At 38.7% G+C, this 17,669-nt stretch overlaps 2 protein-coding genes across 3 annotated transcripts; one reads left to right on the top strand and one right to left on the bottom strand.

Annotated features, from left to right (window-relative positions):
* The first annotated feature begins 138 nt into the window (after positions 1–138).
* On the top strand, positions 139–10,905 carry etfdh (electron transfer flavoprotein dehydrogenase). 2 transcript variants are annotated; one of them, XM_026357710.1, is made up of 13 exons: positions 139–355; positions 995–1,153; positions 1,291–1,520; positions 1,725–1,806; positions 2,387–2,505; positions 2,802–2,879; positions 3,130–3,276; positions 3,967–4,107; positions 5,336–5,479; positions 6,527–6,695; positions 7,471–7,653; positions 7,777–7,998; positions 10,326–10,489. In XM_026357710.1, the coding sequence occupies exons 1-13, from the start codon at positions 325–327 to the stop codon at positions 10,487–10,489; spliced, it is 1,869 nt and encodes a 622-aa protein (XP_026213495.1). In that variant the 5' UTR covers positions 139–324. The 2 variants fall into 2 exon arrangements, with proteins under 2 accessions (XP_026213495.1, XP_026213496.1); XM_026357711.1 differs by lacking the exon at positions 139–355 and having other exon boundaries at positions 10,326–10,905.
* Positions 10,902–16,165, bottom strand: ppid (peptidylprolyl isomerase D). Its single transcript, XM_026357712.1, has 10 exons — positions 15,982–16,165; positions 15,335–15,475; positions 14,848–14,954; positions 14,478–14,666; positions 14,177–14,299; positions 13,541–13,647; positions 12,765–12,906; positions 12,255–12,341; positions 12,072–12,114; positions 10,902–11,351 (listed from the first exon to the last, which is right to left on the bottom strand). The coding sequence occupies exons 1-10, from the start codon at positions 16,064–16,066 to the stop codon at positions 11,263–11,265; spliced, it is 1,113 nt and encodes a 370-aa protein (XP_026213497.1). The 5' UTR covers positions 16,067–16,165; the 3' UTR covers positions 10,902–11,262.
* Positions 16,166–17,669: the final 1,504 nt, after the last annotated feature.

Below are 17,669 nucleotides of genomic sequence, written 5' to 3' on the forward strand. Positions count from 1 at the left end.
GTCACTCTGAGACCAGAGTTGTAAAACATCTGACTCCTCAGTTTCACCGCGGAGCTGAAACGCAATCCAGTATAAAGATCTACGCCTGCGCAGTTACCACGTACAGCGCCGCTTTTTCACGCTCCCTAACGTGTGTGTTATGAGACGTGTTTTGTAAGGTGTGTTTGTTCAACTTTTGCCTGCAGAGCGTCCGGTTTACACGTTTCCTTCACGTTTGCACAGTGAAGTGACAAGTCGGCTGATTTTAAGATAATAATAATAATAATAATAATAATAATAATAATACACGCTGTCTGCTAGTGAGCTTATGCTAGCTGACACAGGATGTTTCCAGCTAGCAGATATTCATGCCAAGGTATGTCAGCTTATCTCTACTTAGCTAATGCATCGTACGTTTTCTGTGCTTATTTGCTAACTTTACCTTTGCCAACAATCTTTACCCAGCAGGGTTAAATTGTGTATAATTTCTGCTAATGTCTACAATTGCTTGGCGGCTTTCTACATATGCTAGCGTTAGCACTAGCCAAAATAGCCCAGTATGCTCACTGACTTTAGCATGAAGCTAAAATCTAGGTTAAAGTTCAACCTAGGATATAGGTCACTAAACAATGTCCTTTTTCAGGGTTTTATGTCTGTTGACGCCTTTTTGAGAAATGAATAGATCCTGTTAGTACCTTGACATTGTGTTACAAGTTACTAATGTATTTGTTTTTTAAGGTTTATATTAATTTGCAGCATTGGACCTTGAATTTAGCTTAGCAGTAGCAACATATGTCAGTCTGCTAACTAGCTAGCAGGATGCTACTAACCTTCTCCAATTTAGCTACGTGCAGATTGGCAGGTTCACTGCATCATCTATCACAATAGCTTTTTGTTTGTCCCTGTCATGATTTTGTCATCTGGTGCAGCTAAACAACTGAGCACACATTGTAGATGGCAAACAGCAGCATGCACACCATTTGGGCTTTAACCAGAGCTGTTTTCTCCTTTGCAGCCCACAGATGTATCAGGGCTTTGAAAACAGTACCGACAGAGCATATTGCCCCTCAGCTGTACACATCAGTACACAGAAGGACATGCTCGTCAGTGTCAGCACCTCGCATCACAACACACTATACCATCCACCCCCGGGATAAAGATCCCAGATGGGAAGGTAAGAGACAGCATCATTTAGAGTTACTTTAAAATGTTATGTTAGTACCTACACTGAATCTGAATGCAGTGCTTGTCTTTTGTAGGCCATGTAGTTCTTATTGAACATTTCTTTCTTATCTTTTGTTTCTTTCCCAGGAATCGAAATGGAGAGGTTTGCCGATGAGGCAGATGTGGTGATAGTAGGCGGGGGTCCTGCTGGTCTTTCAGCAGCCATTCGTCTGAAACAGCTAGCCAATGAACATAACAAGGAGCTGCGAGTGTGCCTCGTGGAGAAGGCTTCTCAGATTGGAGCACACACTCTGTCAGGAGCCTGTCTGGAGCCCAGTGCGCTCTTTGAGCTCTTTCCTGATTGTAAGGAACGAGGAGTGAGTGTCTTTTTTTTGTTGTTGTTTGTTTGTTTGTTTTCTGTGCTGGTATTGTATTATTGATATGTGTATGATAACAGACACATTTGTCTTAATATGTGCATGGAAATATCGATAGAAAAAGTTAATTCATTGTAAATGTATCGAAATAATACACAAAAATCCTTATGAAGGCAAAACTGACACTCACTGTTCTTACCTCAGGCACCTCTGAACACTCCAGTGACTGAAGATGTGTTCAGCATTTTAACAGAGAAACACAGAATACCTGTCCCAATGTTGCCAGGTAAAAGCCCCTATTAATCTGTTTGAATAAAAATACTGTTTCACTTTTAAGCTGCACCACTGGTCTGACAAGTTGTTGTTTTCCAACTGTCAGAAGAGTACATAGGAGATGTTTTTAATATTTTGGTTCCTCGTTGACATAAATGAGGGGGATAAAACATTACTATAACCTATAAAGGTAAACCTCATCGGCAGAGCTGCTGTATGGATTGCATTAGATTGTACAGGTGTACCCTTTAAAGTGGCCAATGAGTGTATATTGTGTTGCTGGGCTGATGTTAGATGGAACATTCTTCAAAGGCATAACCTGAATTACATCACACCACTGACATATCTTTATATTGAGTTAGTCAATTTGGAAATACATTTTCCATATATAAGTTTTATACTTTTACTTTAAGTACTTTAAGTTTAAGATTTAAGTATGCAGATGTATCACGCTTCATATCTCACCTTGCGAATGCATTTACACTTGTGCCCCATTTTCCCCAACTGATAATATTCCTGTTTTTCTTTTCTTTTTTTTTAAATAAAGAAGTACTTGTGCATAGAGATTTTGAGATTTTTCCTTTTGTTTGTAGGTCTGCCGATGAGGAACCACGGGAACTACATAGTGAGGCTGGGTAACTTTGTGCGCTGGCTGGGAGAGCAGGCGGAGGAGCTTGGAGTAGAGATGTACCCTGGTTATGCTGCAGCTGAAGTAAGACCTACACTGAATTTCTTTCATGTGCTGGTTTACTATGTGCTTTATTTAAAATATTTTAACACATTTTCCATCTTCTATGGTGCTAAACACAGTATCATGGTCACCACTGGTACTTTGTTCCTTAAAATGATTATTAAGTCATTATTATGCTGAAGCTTATGTTGGTTGATAATAGGTTTACCTGCATCAGTTGATTGTTAAGCCATAAACAATATAATCCACTACTCAAACATACAGTGCCCCTGATTTGTTCAGTCATTGTAATTAAAAGTTGTTTTACTCTTGTCAAGGTTTTGTTTCATGAAGATGGAAGTGTAAAAGGAATTGCCACTAATGACGTAGGCATCGCCAAAGATGGCTCTCCAAAGGTAGTGTACAATAAAAGTTTCTTTAATAACCCAGTCACATGGGTATTTCTGTGTGCTTAGATACATCAGGCCTTGTGAAAAAATATAAAGGTGAAACAAACTAAAAAGAGTATACAATACAAAAAATACTTATACTTATACAAACGTTAGTTTAGTTTTCTAATCTATATTACCCACAGTTACTGCTTTATATTTAGATCAGTCTGACTCATGGATTGTTGTTATGCATACTGCTCCTCTGTTTGGACAGGATGTGTTTGAGAGGGGGATGGAGCTCCATGCTAAAGTCACATTATTTGGAGAGGGCTGTCACGGTCACTTAGCCAAGCAGCTTTACAAGCAATTCAACCTGCGCGAGAACTGTGAACCTCAGACCTACGCCATCGGCCTGAAGGAGGTAAATAACATGTGCCGCCCACATCAAGCTAATGCTGATCACTCTGTTGGTGACCTACATTTCCTGTAATCTGATTATTTTTAATGAGTAGTGTCAATCCTGAGTACACAAATAAAATGGATAGATAAATAATTTATTCATCCCAGTGGGAAATTCAGTTTCCAGCAGTTTCCACAAATTACTACTAAAGGCAAGCATTAACACGGAGCTGCTAGAGAGGCTGCCACTCGCAGCGCCACCATCCTATTGTCATTAATAAGCAGATGTTGCTGTGAATTCACAAAGTAGTTCCAGTCACTGTATGAAATGCATGCAGAAACGTGACCTACATGATTATGTTTAATTTAGAAAAACAGGGTTTATGGCTGAAATATCTACTGTAGCAAAGTGTTTAGTGTTACAATATTAAGCCTAATTTGAAGTAACATCTGTTGACCCTGCTGCCTCTGGTTAATCTATGGGCATTACTGTTACCTTAAGTTTAAGCTCTATACACATGAAACCACATGATTGTCTATATTATCTGAACTAAATATGTGTTCTTTTACTGCAACACAACAGGATTCTCATCCTTGATGGAAACACAAACTCACTCTTTTTAAAGCTAAACATAGTGAATGTAGGTCTGAAAGGGGTCTAAATGATGAATGAGGAAAATACTTAATGATATTTTTCCCTCTTTTCTTTTAGCTGTGGACAATTGATGAGAAGAAGTGGAGGCCAGGGAGAGTGGAGCATTCTGTGGGTTGGCCCCTAGATAGAAACACATATGGAGGATCCTTCCTGTATCACCTGAATGAGGGAGAGCCACTGGTGGCCTTGGGCTTTGTGGTGAGTGCTTTCTGACAATGATATAAAGAGTTGTGAGAGCTGGATGTTTCAGCAGGCAGCCGATAACCGAAGGATTATTACTGAACATCTGAAGAAATAGTTAGAAGGTTGAAGTTTTATATTATTACTGTGAATTGACGAAGCCAAAAAAAATCATTAAGACCTTCCCAATATCCTGACAGTGCTCTATGTGTTGCCAAAACAAGCCGAGGCCTGGACTCTACAAGCCCTTGGATAGTGCCACGTGATTTCTAACACCAAAATGTGCAGCAGGTCCTTTAAGCTGTGATCAGTGGCGATGTAGAATCGCAGTGGATTGAACGTGACCTGATAATCTTCATTGCATTCATTCATTCATCACTGAGCCCTGTGCACATAACACCCTGTTTTCAAGTTGGTTGTTTGTTCCCTTAGACCATTGTTAGTGGGTACTCACCTCTGCTCACTAGAACAACCCAGAGATTATTTCAGTTTTGCTGATGCTCCTAATCGGTCTTTGTCAGAGTCAAAGTTTTCACACTTTCCTGTTTCTCCCTCCTTGCTACACGTTGACTATGAGAACCAATTATTTCTCAGACCTTGACAGCCATTATTGCATAATCAGGGTTATTAATTTCATCTTAGTGTTTTGGCTCACCTGAGTATATTTGTTTTTTAAGAACTCTTAATGTAAACCTGGAATTGATTGTTTGCATTTCACAGAAATCTATAGAGAAACAATACTAATGATCAGTGGAAAATGTGTGTCCTTGTTGATTTAATTATTCAAATCATTTTATCTGTTACATATTTAATTGTAAATGTAAATAATACAATACCCCTTCATTTACAAGCTAAAATACTGTAGAAAATCTGTGTTTTAAAAAAAAAAAAAAAAAAAAAAAAAAGCAGAAATCATTTCCTACATTTAGAAGCTTTTTTGCAGAGCCTCTTGAGCTGTTCCTGACTTGATGAGGGAACATTGTTGAACATTGCCCACTTTAGAGTCCAGGTCTGCAATTTTAGGCATGATGCACAATAACTGATTTCATATGAGGCTACAACTGAATGGTCCTGATGATGTTTTTAAAAAGATATTGAGTTGAGATTTAACCCTTCAACGCCGTATACTGTAGGAAAAACTATATCCCTTCTTTTAGCTATTGGGACTTCATAATATACAAACACCTTTAAATTCAGATCTTTTTAAATTATTCAAATTAAACCAGCAAACCCTCTGCCACTCCAGGTAGGTCTTGACTACACCAACCCTTACCTAAGCCCATTCAGAGAGTTTCAGCGCTGGAAACACCATCCATTTGTGGCTCGTACTCTGGAGGGAGGCCACAGGATTGCATACGGAGCCAGGGCCCTGAACGAGGGAGGATTACAGGTATGTGTGCACTTAATATGTTTTCACTATCAGTAATAATTGTCGAGCATAAACCCTGATTATCAAATTTGTCCATTAACTTGCCATTTACAAGATAAATCTGTGAGCAGTGGAACAAGCTAAGCATTTGCTGTCATATAAAACAAATGGCACCATACTGACCTAATCTACATGTCACAAGATTGAGTGCGAGTGCAGCTATGCCACAGGGGAAATCACAAAATGTACTTAGTTTGTGTAATACTTGGAAGACCACTGTGTGTGACTCCATTAAACTGCCCAGTTTCCCTAAAGAGGTTGTTAAAATGTAATCCTACTTTTATATTGAAGTAAAGCCATCAGTAGAACTCTAAATTTACAGTCTAATTTACTTTGCAGACAAATTAATGTTGTTCCAGCTGAATGGCATCAGAAAGGAGCTACTAATTAAGTCAGTCAGAGACATTCCTTTGTGTGTGATTTATTTATTGTTCACATCAAATGAGTTTGTAAGTCTGTAAAGAGGTTAGTTGGATTTTTAATAATTTGTCCGTCTTTCTTTTTTAGCAAACTGAATTTTGTTATGAGATTATTCTTCCAATACAACCATAGATAACATCGTTGGATCTGTCACAAAGTAAATGATGCTCTAACTAGTAAAGACCCTGAATTAGAATGTGAACACATTAAAAGTTTCTACACTAAAGAAACATATAGTCGATTTTACCTGATTTTTACCACTAATGTCGATGGCGATTTTACTTTTTTGCTCTATTTTTTGTTGTGGAAACTACCTATTTAGATTTCTACAAGGTACTTTTGTGATGTTTTTCAGAAATTAAGGCTCACCTATTGATACAGTATGTATTCACATGTGGTAATTGTTGTAATATAGTTGTTAGTGTCAGGAAGTGGTGGAATTATGGACATGCTGATAGCCAATTTGCTCAAAATTCACAACACTGAACACCTGCCATATTCTTGAAACCCAGTTGAAGTTTAAGGTCTGTGAAAGTAGAACGCAACTAAGTTAAAAATGGGCTTGAACTCTCTCCTGTTCCTCTCTAGTCTATCCCAAGGCTGACTTTCCCTGGAGGGCTGCTCATTGGCTGCAGCCCTGGTTTCATGAATGTCCCAAAGATCAAAGGTACCCACACGGCTATGAAGAGCGGCATGCTGGCTGCTGAGGCCATTTTCCCCAAAGTCACAGCAGACAGCGTGGATTCAGAGACAGCAGGTACAGACCTAAAGAAACCATCAATGAAGGTAGCACCGGCAGAATTAAAGCTCTGTAAAGTTAGTGCTACAGAGCTGGGTTGCATCAGGTTAAATATCAAGTTGCAGTATGTGTGGGGCTATAAAAAGGTCAAGTCAGCAAACCTATTAATTTGTTGTTTACAAAGCAACATGAGTAAATTTAAGAGATTCATTGGGGATGTACACTTTGTGCTGAAACTGCAGGTGCATCCATCAAAAAGAAAAACTGCAGTGTCAATAAAAATGTCAGTTCAGAATGTTTCAGCTTACTTTCAGAAAAGACACAGCAGTCACAGATTGACCCTAACTGATGGGGACGTAGTATGGTACTGTATTGTGTAAATACTTTGACTTGACAGCAGAATATTATGACTGTTATAATGTTAGACTTATTAGTTCAATACCTAGAATGGCAATAAATATAAGGGCAAAATAATAAAGCTCTATTTTGACTTTATTAATGACTAAAGTTATGTAGTTCAAATAGACAAATGCAGTGTTTTATCAGAAACGGTGCCATAGTTTTCAGATATATGCCATAGATGTGACTTTGAAATATTTGTATATGGACTGTTTCTCCAAATGTGAAGTTTTAACCTCAATATTCCTTAAAAGTGTTAAAATAATTTTTAATAAATCTGTATTTGGCCAGATCAGGATGAATCGATGCTTTGTACCACAAGTGTGCAGAATAATACACATCACAGTAGCACATACCAAAATTACCTTTTTTTGTTTTTTTTTTCTCCTCCCAGGACTTCATGTACCTGAGTACGCTGAGGCCTTCAAGAACTCATGGGTGTGGAAAGAGCTGTACTCAGTGAGAAACATCAGGCCGTCCTTCCACAATTACTTTGGCCTGTATGGTGGCATGATCTATACTGGTGCTTTCTACTGGATTCTCAGAGGAAAAGAGCCGTGGACACTGAAACACTGCGGTCAGCATTACATTTGTGTTCAGCTGTGCTCCTACACAGCAACTATACCAGCTCAATACCAGTTATTTCTCTACAAGTGACATGAGGTTATTTTATCTGACGGGGGTGCTCGATGTCTTTCAGGCCTTGATGCCAACCAGCTGAAACCAGCTAAAGATTGTACTCCTATTGAGTATCCCAAACCTGACGGCAAGATAAGCTTTGACCTGCTCTCCTCTGTGGCCCTGAGTGGCACCAACCACGAGGGGGACCAGCCCCCACATTTGACCCTGAAGGATGACAGCATCCCTGTCAACAGGAACCTGGCCATCTACGATGGACCAGAGCAACGCTTCTGCCCAGCAGGTAACACCATCACTGCCACTCCAGAGCATCACCTGCGCAGTTTATCAGGCTGCAGATAACCGTGATCTTTTTTTCAGTACATCAAAGTTCAAGTGAATCAGGGCTTGTAAGTGGGTCACATGCACTCATTAGTAGTATAATCAGGGGCCAGAGAGTCGATATCCTTGAAGCTTCAGCAGGGTGAAATTAAATCTCTACTTATTTGACCTGACAAGCCAATGGGGAGAAAATGTATCTGCAACAATTCTGATACTATAAATATTGTAAGAGAGACGTGAGCCTCATGTAAGCGCTATTTTAGTGATATTTCATTTAGTCCACGCATAGTCTGACTCCTCTGACTTGAGAACAGTGCTCTGTGCATCTGATAAATCTCAAATTCATTTAAATCCATGTCATTTCAAACACTCGTTCTAATGTCTGTGGTAGTTGCTGATGTTCACACTGTGGTGTCAGTCATGCCTGTTAAGGAGGGCTGCGTCTACTGTAACGATGACTTTTTATTGTTAATTAATCTTCCAATTCATTGTTTGGTCTATAAAATAGGAAAATGTCGCAATTTCCTACAAGGTAAATTTCTATTTCTTTTATCAGACCAACAGTCCAAACCCAGGCTAGTTAATTTTTCAATAATATAAAATAAAGAAAAGCAGAAAATCTTCTCACTTGAGAAGCTGTAACCAGCAAAGCTTACCTAAACCTAAATATAGTTATAAATGAAAAACAATCCATTATTGAAACTGTTCACCGATTATTGATGAACTAATTACTAAACAAATGGTATACAGTGCAGCTCCCACCTGAAGTTGGCTCTTGGGTTTGACTTTGTTTCACTGCTCTTTGGAAAGCTATAAATGTACAGTAACAGTGTTCAGAGAAGCTTTTATTTTATTTTTACCAATCTAATAAATCAGGAAAACAAAATAATGCAATGCATCACCTGGAGCCTAAAGTGACTGGACTAGCTGCTATTTTTAGAAGTGTTTTTTTTAGGTGCAGAAGAAGAAAGAATTGTTTGTTGTAGACGTAATGAAATGTTTCAAACCGTTCACTAAAGGTCTCCGGATGAATAAAGTTAGATTGCAGACACAAACTACAGCCACCATTTTCCGTATGCGAGCCCGCATTAGTTGAGTTGGCATTTTTATCAATACTTCACAGGTCTGAGCGTGTGTTTATTAAGCCAGGCAGAAGTTGCAGTCTCAGGTTATTGGATGAGTTTATCTGGCTTCCAGTGCAGCAGTTGTGAGTGAGAAGCAGAAGTCTTTATTCTGTCTCAGACACCGGCGCTCTTTGAATTCTCTGGTAACTGAAACTTGACGTGTGGTCAGCGGCTGTGCTGTGTTCACAGAAGCCAAAGCAGCGAGACAGTTCTGCACTTTTGTTGCCCGCAGAAGTCGGGGAGATTGGATTTAACCAGGACAAACTTGGGTCACACTGCAGCATCGGGGTCGCAGGGTTAATCATTTCTGTAATTAGTTATAGACTTAGCTTTGTTGACTGGTATGAATGAACAGTTCTTACAGGTTGGAAATGGTGATGGTGACAAAAAGCAGCAAATAATGTGACAACTGAAACCTGTTAATTCCTCTAAACTTTAGAGGATATAGGTTAGGTTCACTGGTTTAACCTCATTCATTAGGACCCTGTCTATCGAGTCTGTTACAGAACATAATCTGTGAACTGTGCTGAAATACGTCCACAGGATTTAGTAACGCTTCATTAACACTTTTCATTAACCCCCATTTTAAATAGACCTTTTGACTGTTTATCAAGCTTCAACATTAAACCTCAACATTCACCCATAAATCATGTCCTTACTAATTCAAATCTGGTCTATCAATTATATTGATATTAAATACATTTCTTTGCAGTCTGTCTTATTCAAAAACTGTGAGATTTTCTACAAATTCACAACCTTTAATGTAAATCTCACACTGCTGTGGTGGACAGGTCTGCATTTGAGCTTTATAGCAATGACACATTTGACCATACTGTGAGCTGAAGGGTTTCAAATGATGCATAATTTTACCACTTACCATGAAGCAAAGAGGAGAACGAAATTGTAGGTCAAGTCCAGTACAATCAAAGACTGTTGCCCTTCTTAAATTACATGTACGGAGGGGTTTGTATTACAGAAGTACATAGTGTGAACCTTTGGCTCTGACGCATTGCTGCACTGACTGTGTTCGTTTTTTCATTGTTCATAATTTTAGTAACAAAGTCTTAACCGTGACAGAAAGTGGAACATGTTACTGGACATATTCACTCATTTCTTGGCCTGTTTTTTTTTACTAATTTCCTTCTCTCTTCACCAACTCTCCCAGGTGTCTACGAGTATGTTCCTCTCGAAACAGGAGATGGGATGAGATTGCAGATAAACGCTCAGAACTGTGTCCACTGTAAGACCTGTGATATCAAGGACCCGAGCCAAAACATTAACTGGGTTGTGCCTGAGGGAGGTGGTGGACCAGCCTACAATGGGATGTGAATGTCAAGTTTGTTTGTATTGTTTTACTTTTCTGTCCTCAGAGATTACTGTAATGTACAGTGAGACATTCAGGGTTAAAGTATTTACCAGTGATTGGTAAATGTGCCTAAGTATGGGAACTGAAAATGATCATGTAGCTGCTTATGAAGTAATATCCAAAAAGGATATCAAGGAAAGATGGCATTAAATTCTACAGTAGGTATTAAGTCTAAACACAGCACAGGGATGTTGAAACCCATCCAGAACACAGGACCAGATACAAAGTTAGAAGTAGATGTCAAATTGGCAGTTTTCTGTATCATTGCTGTAATATCCACAATATGGGCACCTAAAACTGTTTTAAGCTTTTTAGCAACACAGTATTGTACATAAAACTACATAGTATCACAGCAATGAATAAAGAACACCTGACTGTTTTCTTTTTAGATTTATTGACAATTAAAAACAAATGGACGTGCCCTACGTCTAGGACACTGTATCAAAATGCTTACTATGAAATGAAAATAATTTTGTTTCTTCTTCAAACATCAGAATAAAGACCAGCATTATGCATCCAGTTTCTCAGAGCAGTGCAGTCTATTCATACAGCAAAGATGGGTCAAAACTTACAAGTTACTTGTCAGTGACAGGGGAATCTGCTGGAAAACATGAAAGGACGTGTCGACTGAAAACGCTGTTCATTCCCATGGTTAGTCTCATCTTTGTTAGTGCAGCTTCCCCCTTGAAGACTGAAATGCTGATAATGGTATTAATTGCATCATTAGATACAAATTTTATGCAAACATTTTGGCATAGATTTTCTTCTCTTTCTCCTTCTCCTCTTGGATTTTAAGATGGACTTTCTTCATCTCATTGCTGATGGCTGTAGAAGAAAAATCATCATTTAGATTTCCAAACAAAAAGCTCAACAAGTCAGTGAGTTTTAAATGACCTAATCATTTCTAATTCGTCCTGGATAATATTTCACCTTTGATGTTAAGGTTTCAAACATAGTTTCTGGTTCCTATGTGCCCAGTTGGGTACAATGTATCTGTCTTTCTGCTCACACAAGCTCAGTTTCCCTTTAAAGACTGTCTGATCCAGAAGGCACAGGGAGAGCATGAAGTGCGCTGACAGCTCTTATCTCCTAGCCAGCAGCCAATAAACTGCAGCTTAAATTAGAAAAAGAGCAGTGCAACACTGACAAAAACAGAGAAGAGTTCCAGATTTGCAGAGAGCCAGAGCCCACCCAGTGCACTCTCTCCACCCAGCCTTTAAGTATTGGGATTCTCTGCTTCCCAACTCCCATCAAAACAACCAAAGCAGGCTTAATGAAAAAAGCTCAAAATCATATATGCAACTAGACATATTCAACCCCAAACCAACACATAGACTAATGTTTTTAGCTGTCTCTTGTGTGTCAGCTGCTATATCACTTAACTCCAATACTGAGGTATTAAATGGTTTTTACTAAACCTTTTATGTGCTAAACATACAGAAAGCAGGTACTAGACAGAGTACAGTACCATTACACCATCCTGAAACTAATTAAAAGCATGTTAAATTAACTCAATATACAAATGGAAGATATGAAGTTGCCTACCTTTATCTTCTGGAGCTATTCCCTGAGCTTTCTTCAGGTCAGCCTGTCGAGTGAGAAACACAATATGCTTAAGTCAAGTAATGCACTTTGTGGATAATCTAAACAATTCATGCAGGTGAAATTAAGTCAATCCATGTGCCAAATGCTAAACTACAACTCTAGGAGATAAAGAGTGAGTGTTACCATGGCTTTGCTGTATTCCTTTAACCCCTGCCAGGCCTGGGCCCTTCGGAAAAGTGCCTTAGTGTTTCCTGTGTCCAGCTCCAGAGCCTGAAACATACAAAAGTTTGCATTTGTGAATTTTTGATCTGTCTTAAAATCATTTTTGTATCAACTCTAATCTAATCAAGTAAAATGATCTCAAATTAATTTAACCAGGGATTTAGTGCATTGCACAAACATCATGTTTCTGAAAAGCTGACTATAGGTTGACAGATTTAATCATTTCTAATTCAAAATACAGTGTATTTAAGGTATATTGTCTACTACCAGTAACCAATTCAGCTATTTTCCTTTCCAAAAACAGTTTTAGTTTAATAAACAACCTTTTCAAAAGAACAGTTTCACAAGTATGGGAGGGCATAAATTCTTAGCACGGAGAGTCTGAATGGTACACAGCTGTCAAGCCAGGCAGCAATGAAGGAAGACAACCATAAAGACAAATTGTGTTTGTTACATTCTGGTCTGTGTCACCTCATCACAGCTGTCCAGAGCATCCTGCCACAGCTGCATCTTCAGCTTGCATGCTGCCGTGTTAAGAAAGCAGCTGAGAGCTATCGGCTCCAGCTTTTTCTGCGCGTCCTCCTCCACCTGATCTCCACTCACCTCCAAGTACCTGCAGAAGTAAAGATCAGACAGGATGTGGGTCTGAATCCCTAATGTGTTGATGCCGAAACATACTGTAACTCAAATCATGCCAATATTAAAAAACGACTAGCAACCTACCACACCCCCAGAAAGAAATATTGTGTATGCACAGTGACACCAGTCTGCGTCTGGCCATGTTATCTCAATAGATTTGACACGCAGTGTTTTTCACTCAATTAAGCACAAGTCCTTGCTGGTGTTGTTGCACAAATGATGTGCAAACAAATGAGTCAGAATGAATTCAGTTTATTCTTTGTATATAAACTAGTAAAAAGTGTGACTAATCTATGATCCTCTATGTGTTCATTCTTACTGTGCATTGCCATAAACTGCCTTGATATACATTTATTTTCTAAGTATATTTGCCCAAAGACGAGGCTCATACACAAAAGCTGACACACAGCCAGTCCACGTAAACATTAGCCACAAAGTTGATTTCAATTAATACCGGATGTAATATATTATGATATTTATGTGTAAATGACCTGAGATTATTCATTTCATCTTGATGGGTTCCATAAAACTGTGCCTCTTGGACTTGTGCTTAATAAAAGTGACTGATGACTGAAACTAACCCCCTCCCCACACACACACACACTTACCTGAGGGCTTTGCTATATTTGTTGACAGCAGCTTTCCAGTCTTGATTCTTAAAGAGGTTGTTTCCAGTATTCTTCACATCCTCAGCAACAGACAGAACCTTATCAACCTGAAAGACATAATCCAACTCTAAACTCTGACTTAAATTCCTTTCCGTTTTTTTTTTTTTTTTTTTAAACATGATTGTTGACATCATTTCTATTGGACCTGACACCTCTGTGGGTGCAGGTTCCGGTCTGAGAAAATAAAGACGTCACTAACACAAAGTCCACTGAGTAAGAAACTATTTCTGACAAGTTTACTTATATTATCTAAACCACTTCATTTCAAGGTGAAACTAAATGTGAGCACATCTGAAATGCTTCTAGTAATCCATCATTACTCACTGTGAGAACAAGCCCTTCAATTTGCTTAGGAACAGTTTTTCTATGCTTCCAGTTTTTTTTAAGCTGAACACGTCCTAATCTTGATATTGAAATTCATATTGATCTTCTCGCCTGGCCGTGCATATGACGACAAACAGGCACATTTGCCAGACTGCCAGAGTGGTCCTGTAACTGTGGCCCAAAGAGCAGGCTGATGCTATCTGGCAAAGCACACTCATGTCCTTGAAGATCAAAGACTTCACTGATACTTACATCTCCAAAGTCGATGTCGGAGTCCTCAGGGAAGTCTGGGTGGATGTCCCCTGACCCATCATTTAGTGCAGCACCCCAGCTGTCCCCGTCCTTATGCTCACCACAGTCTGCTATGATACATGGCTGCAAAGACAGACAGAAAAATGTCAGTCATAGCACAGACAATTCTCACAAGTTGGATGTGATTTTGATCATGAACGTGTCAGGTGGTGTAACGAAGTAATGGAAACAATGAATGCTGTGGTCAAGTTGTGGTTTATGAAATCTAAATGTGTCACTTATTTCAACAGGAAACATTTACCTTCACAGGGGCGTCTTCTTTAGTTTCAATAGACTCCAGCATTTTTACAACCCCCATTCCTTTCAACACCTGTCCGAAGACCACATGCTTTCCATCTAAGTGCGGCGTGGGGACAGTAGTGAGGAAGAACTGTGAGCCGTTAGTGTTTGGCCCAGCATTAGCCATGCTAAGCAGACCCACTCTGTCATGCTACATGGAAAGAAAGAACAAACATTGTAAAATTAAAACAACAGACAGCACTACTAGCTCACACAGTGAGGAGCACGAATTTACTAAAAGACTTTTAAGGGGATAGTGTGATGGAGGAAACCACAAAAAATCTACTGCAGTGCTGTCGTACAACTGGAATTCTACTGGAAAGCTGTTTCACCTTGTAATGGAAGTTTTCATCCTCAAACTTCTCCCCATAGATGCTCTCTCCACCAGTGCCATTATGGTTAGAAAAGTCACCGCCTTGGATCATAAACTTCTTGATGACTGCCAAAAAAATGTCAAATTACATTTGATAATCAACCAGCTTGAATGTCATTTGTACTTTAAGCTCCATAAATTAAACGCACTCTGTGTATTAGCATGTGAAATTATAGTCTACAATTAAAGTGGGAGATAAACATTTTCCAACTCTTGCACTTGAAACTGAGCCAGGTACATATAACTGTTATCACACAATTATGTAAACTGAAAACCCAAACTGAAGATATTTTTAATAGGGTGCTCAGCATCCAAGTATAACTAGACAGTCTCCTGATGGCTCCGTGCACTGGATGTCCTTTCAGCTACTTTTGCACAGGTGAAGTTGTCGTGCCTACATGAAATCCATCACAGTGACATTGTGTGTAGATGTGGGGGCCATTTACTTCTGTGAAATGGGCATCCTTTAAAGTGCAGAGGTTTCCCAGTAGATTTGCCAATGCCCTTCTCTCCAGTGCAGAGCGCCCGGAAGTTTTCAGCAGTCTTAGGGGTGATATCAGCAAACAGCTCCAAAACTATTCGGCCAGCTGTGGACAGAAAACAAAGTTGATTACGAGTCTACCACAGATGATCTATCAAGAACTTATATACGTACATATAACAAATCATAATGTTTACTAGATATTGACTCTAAGTAAATAAAAATGTGTAAAATACCATAATTCACCATATTGTTTGTGGTGTTTCTATTTGCTAACTATGTTCAATTAATCACTTATTATTTAGATCAATACATAACAACTTTGCTCAACAGAGATATGGTTAAAAACCACTTAATAAAACAAGAACACGTGGTTTCACATTGAAAAGGATCAGAAACAAACATTTTTCTTAACTTAAACACTGCTCACACTAGATAATAGTCTAAAAACCAGTATCTTTAATGCACAAACTGGTTTATTTCTACGTTGTAACCTTAGTTCGTGCTGGTAAATTTCTCCGTTTGTAGAAGTGTCCAGAAAGAGCTAGAACAAAGCTAACACACTGACCACCAATGGTTGTTAGCTAGCGGTAAAATGAGAAATGTCCCGACCTCTTTCTCCACCGATGTCTACATCGAAGAAGACGCGAGGGTTTTCAGAGTTTGAAGGCTTTTGAGATGGTGTTGGGTTAGACATTTTAAAAACAAAGCGATAAAACGTGAATACACTTGTTTCGGCTAAGCTAGCTAGCTAACCCCGGCCGGTGCACTGGAGCAGATTCAACGAAGAAGTGTGAATGGGATCCAACTTCCGATTACAAACTTCAAAATAAAATCCTAACCACGAAAATCCAGTATACCCATTTCAAATTAAAATGCATTTTAATGTTGATAAGTATTAAAATAAAGACAAAATAATATATGAAAAAAAGGAGTCACATTATTCAAAATGGAACAAAAACATTTGTATTTTCAAAGTACACATTTTCTCTCACTAGTCGGTAGATCAATAGATAAAAACCTACATCCTGGAATATGCATTTTTACTTCATGACACACAGTAACATCAGCTTCAATAATAAGTCCACCTGTTGGTTTGACTGTTATGGTGGACAGGGGTCAGCATGGGAAAAAAGACAGAAAAGTTTGTTTGTTTTTGTCTGTCTTATAATACAGATTATGACAAGATATTTAACCAATTTACATCATATCTAGATAAAGTACTGATATATCTCCCAATGTGTGTGTAATGATGATAGGATTGAATTCTGTCTACAGACCAAATGCTTAACAAACCAAAAACCTTTTCTGTACCAGTCAACACATAAAACACAATTAGACCTCATTTAAAAAAAAAAAAAGTCTTAAGCCACCCTGTTTGTGATAACTCAATGATTTATTCTCTCTATGAAGTTTGGACATCATCAGTGGTTCCCAAAATAAATAAAATGGGTCATGATAATTGACAAGAAAGATAAGCAGAGAAAATCTTGGTGCACAAACAAATTATTTGCTCAGAATTCCTCTATTCTTTGCTTTCTATTCATAAAATACTTTTATTTGCACCTCTTCAGGCTTCCGTACAATTATTCAGATAAAACAGGTGAAATTGTGGCCTTTGAAGAACACAAACATTTAGGTGTCAGAAGTCAAAAAGGTTGAAGAACTATTAAATTAGACCTTTGGTGAAATACTAATTGAGCTGTTCGTAACTAGGGTTCCAACCTTTACCTCGTCAAAGCTCCCAGAACCGATATTAAACACTTTTAGATCTACTGCTGGTTTCTGCCTCACAATCTGGCTGCATGTAAGACACATTCAAACTGTCTCAACACAACATGCTTTTAGGTGTCAGGCATGGGGGCAGCCGATTGTAATGATCGTATTACAAGCAAATTGCAGTTGACCCCAGGAAACCAATATAAGTGTGGCTCAAATCACGGGTTTTGCTTGTGGTAAACAATCATTACACTTATCTACACCAGACATAACTGGAGATGATTGCTTTAGCCATTGGGAAGGATTACCGGTTGCTTTTCACATAGGAATCTGAAGTCTATATCTGACATTGTAAGACGGAGGAGGGTGGTTATCGCGGTTTTATTTGGGAATAATCTTCAGCTTAAGGAATCAATACTGTATGATATATTACACCACATTCTGCAGACTGTTAGCACTTTGACAAAGAGACTCATTCAGAACTTGTTTATACTGTCAAAGGTGTAGTTCAGAATTCTTTTGGAAAATACAGTGATTATAGAAGAGAAGGTGGAGCCTGTAGAGTTTTAAACTTTCCACAA

Source organism: Anabas testudineus, chromosome 10 (assembly GCF_900324465.2).
Source record: "Anabas testudineus chromosome 10, fAnaTes1.2, whole genome shotgun sequence".
NCBI classification, from domain to species: domain Eukaryota; kingdom Metazoa; phylum Chordata; class Actinopteri; order Anabantiformes; family Anabantidae; genus Anabas; species Anabas testudineus.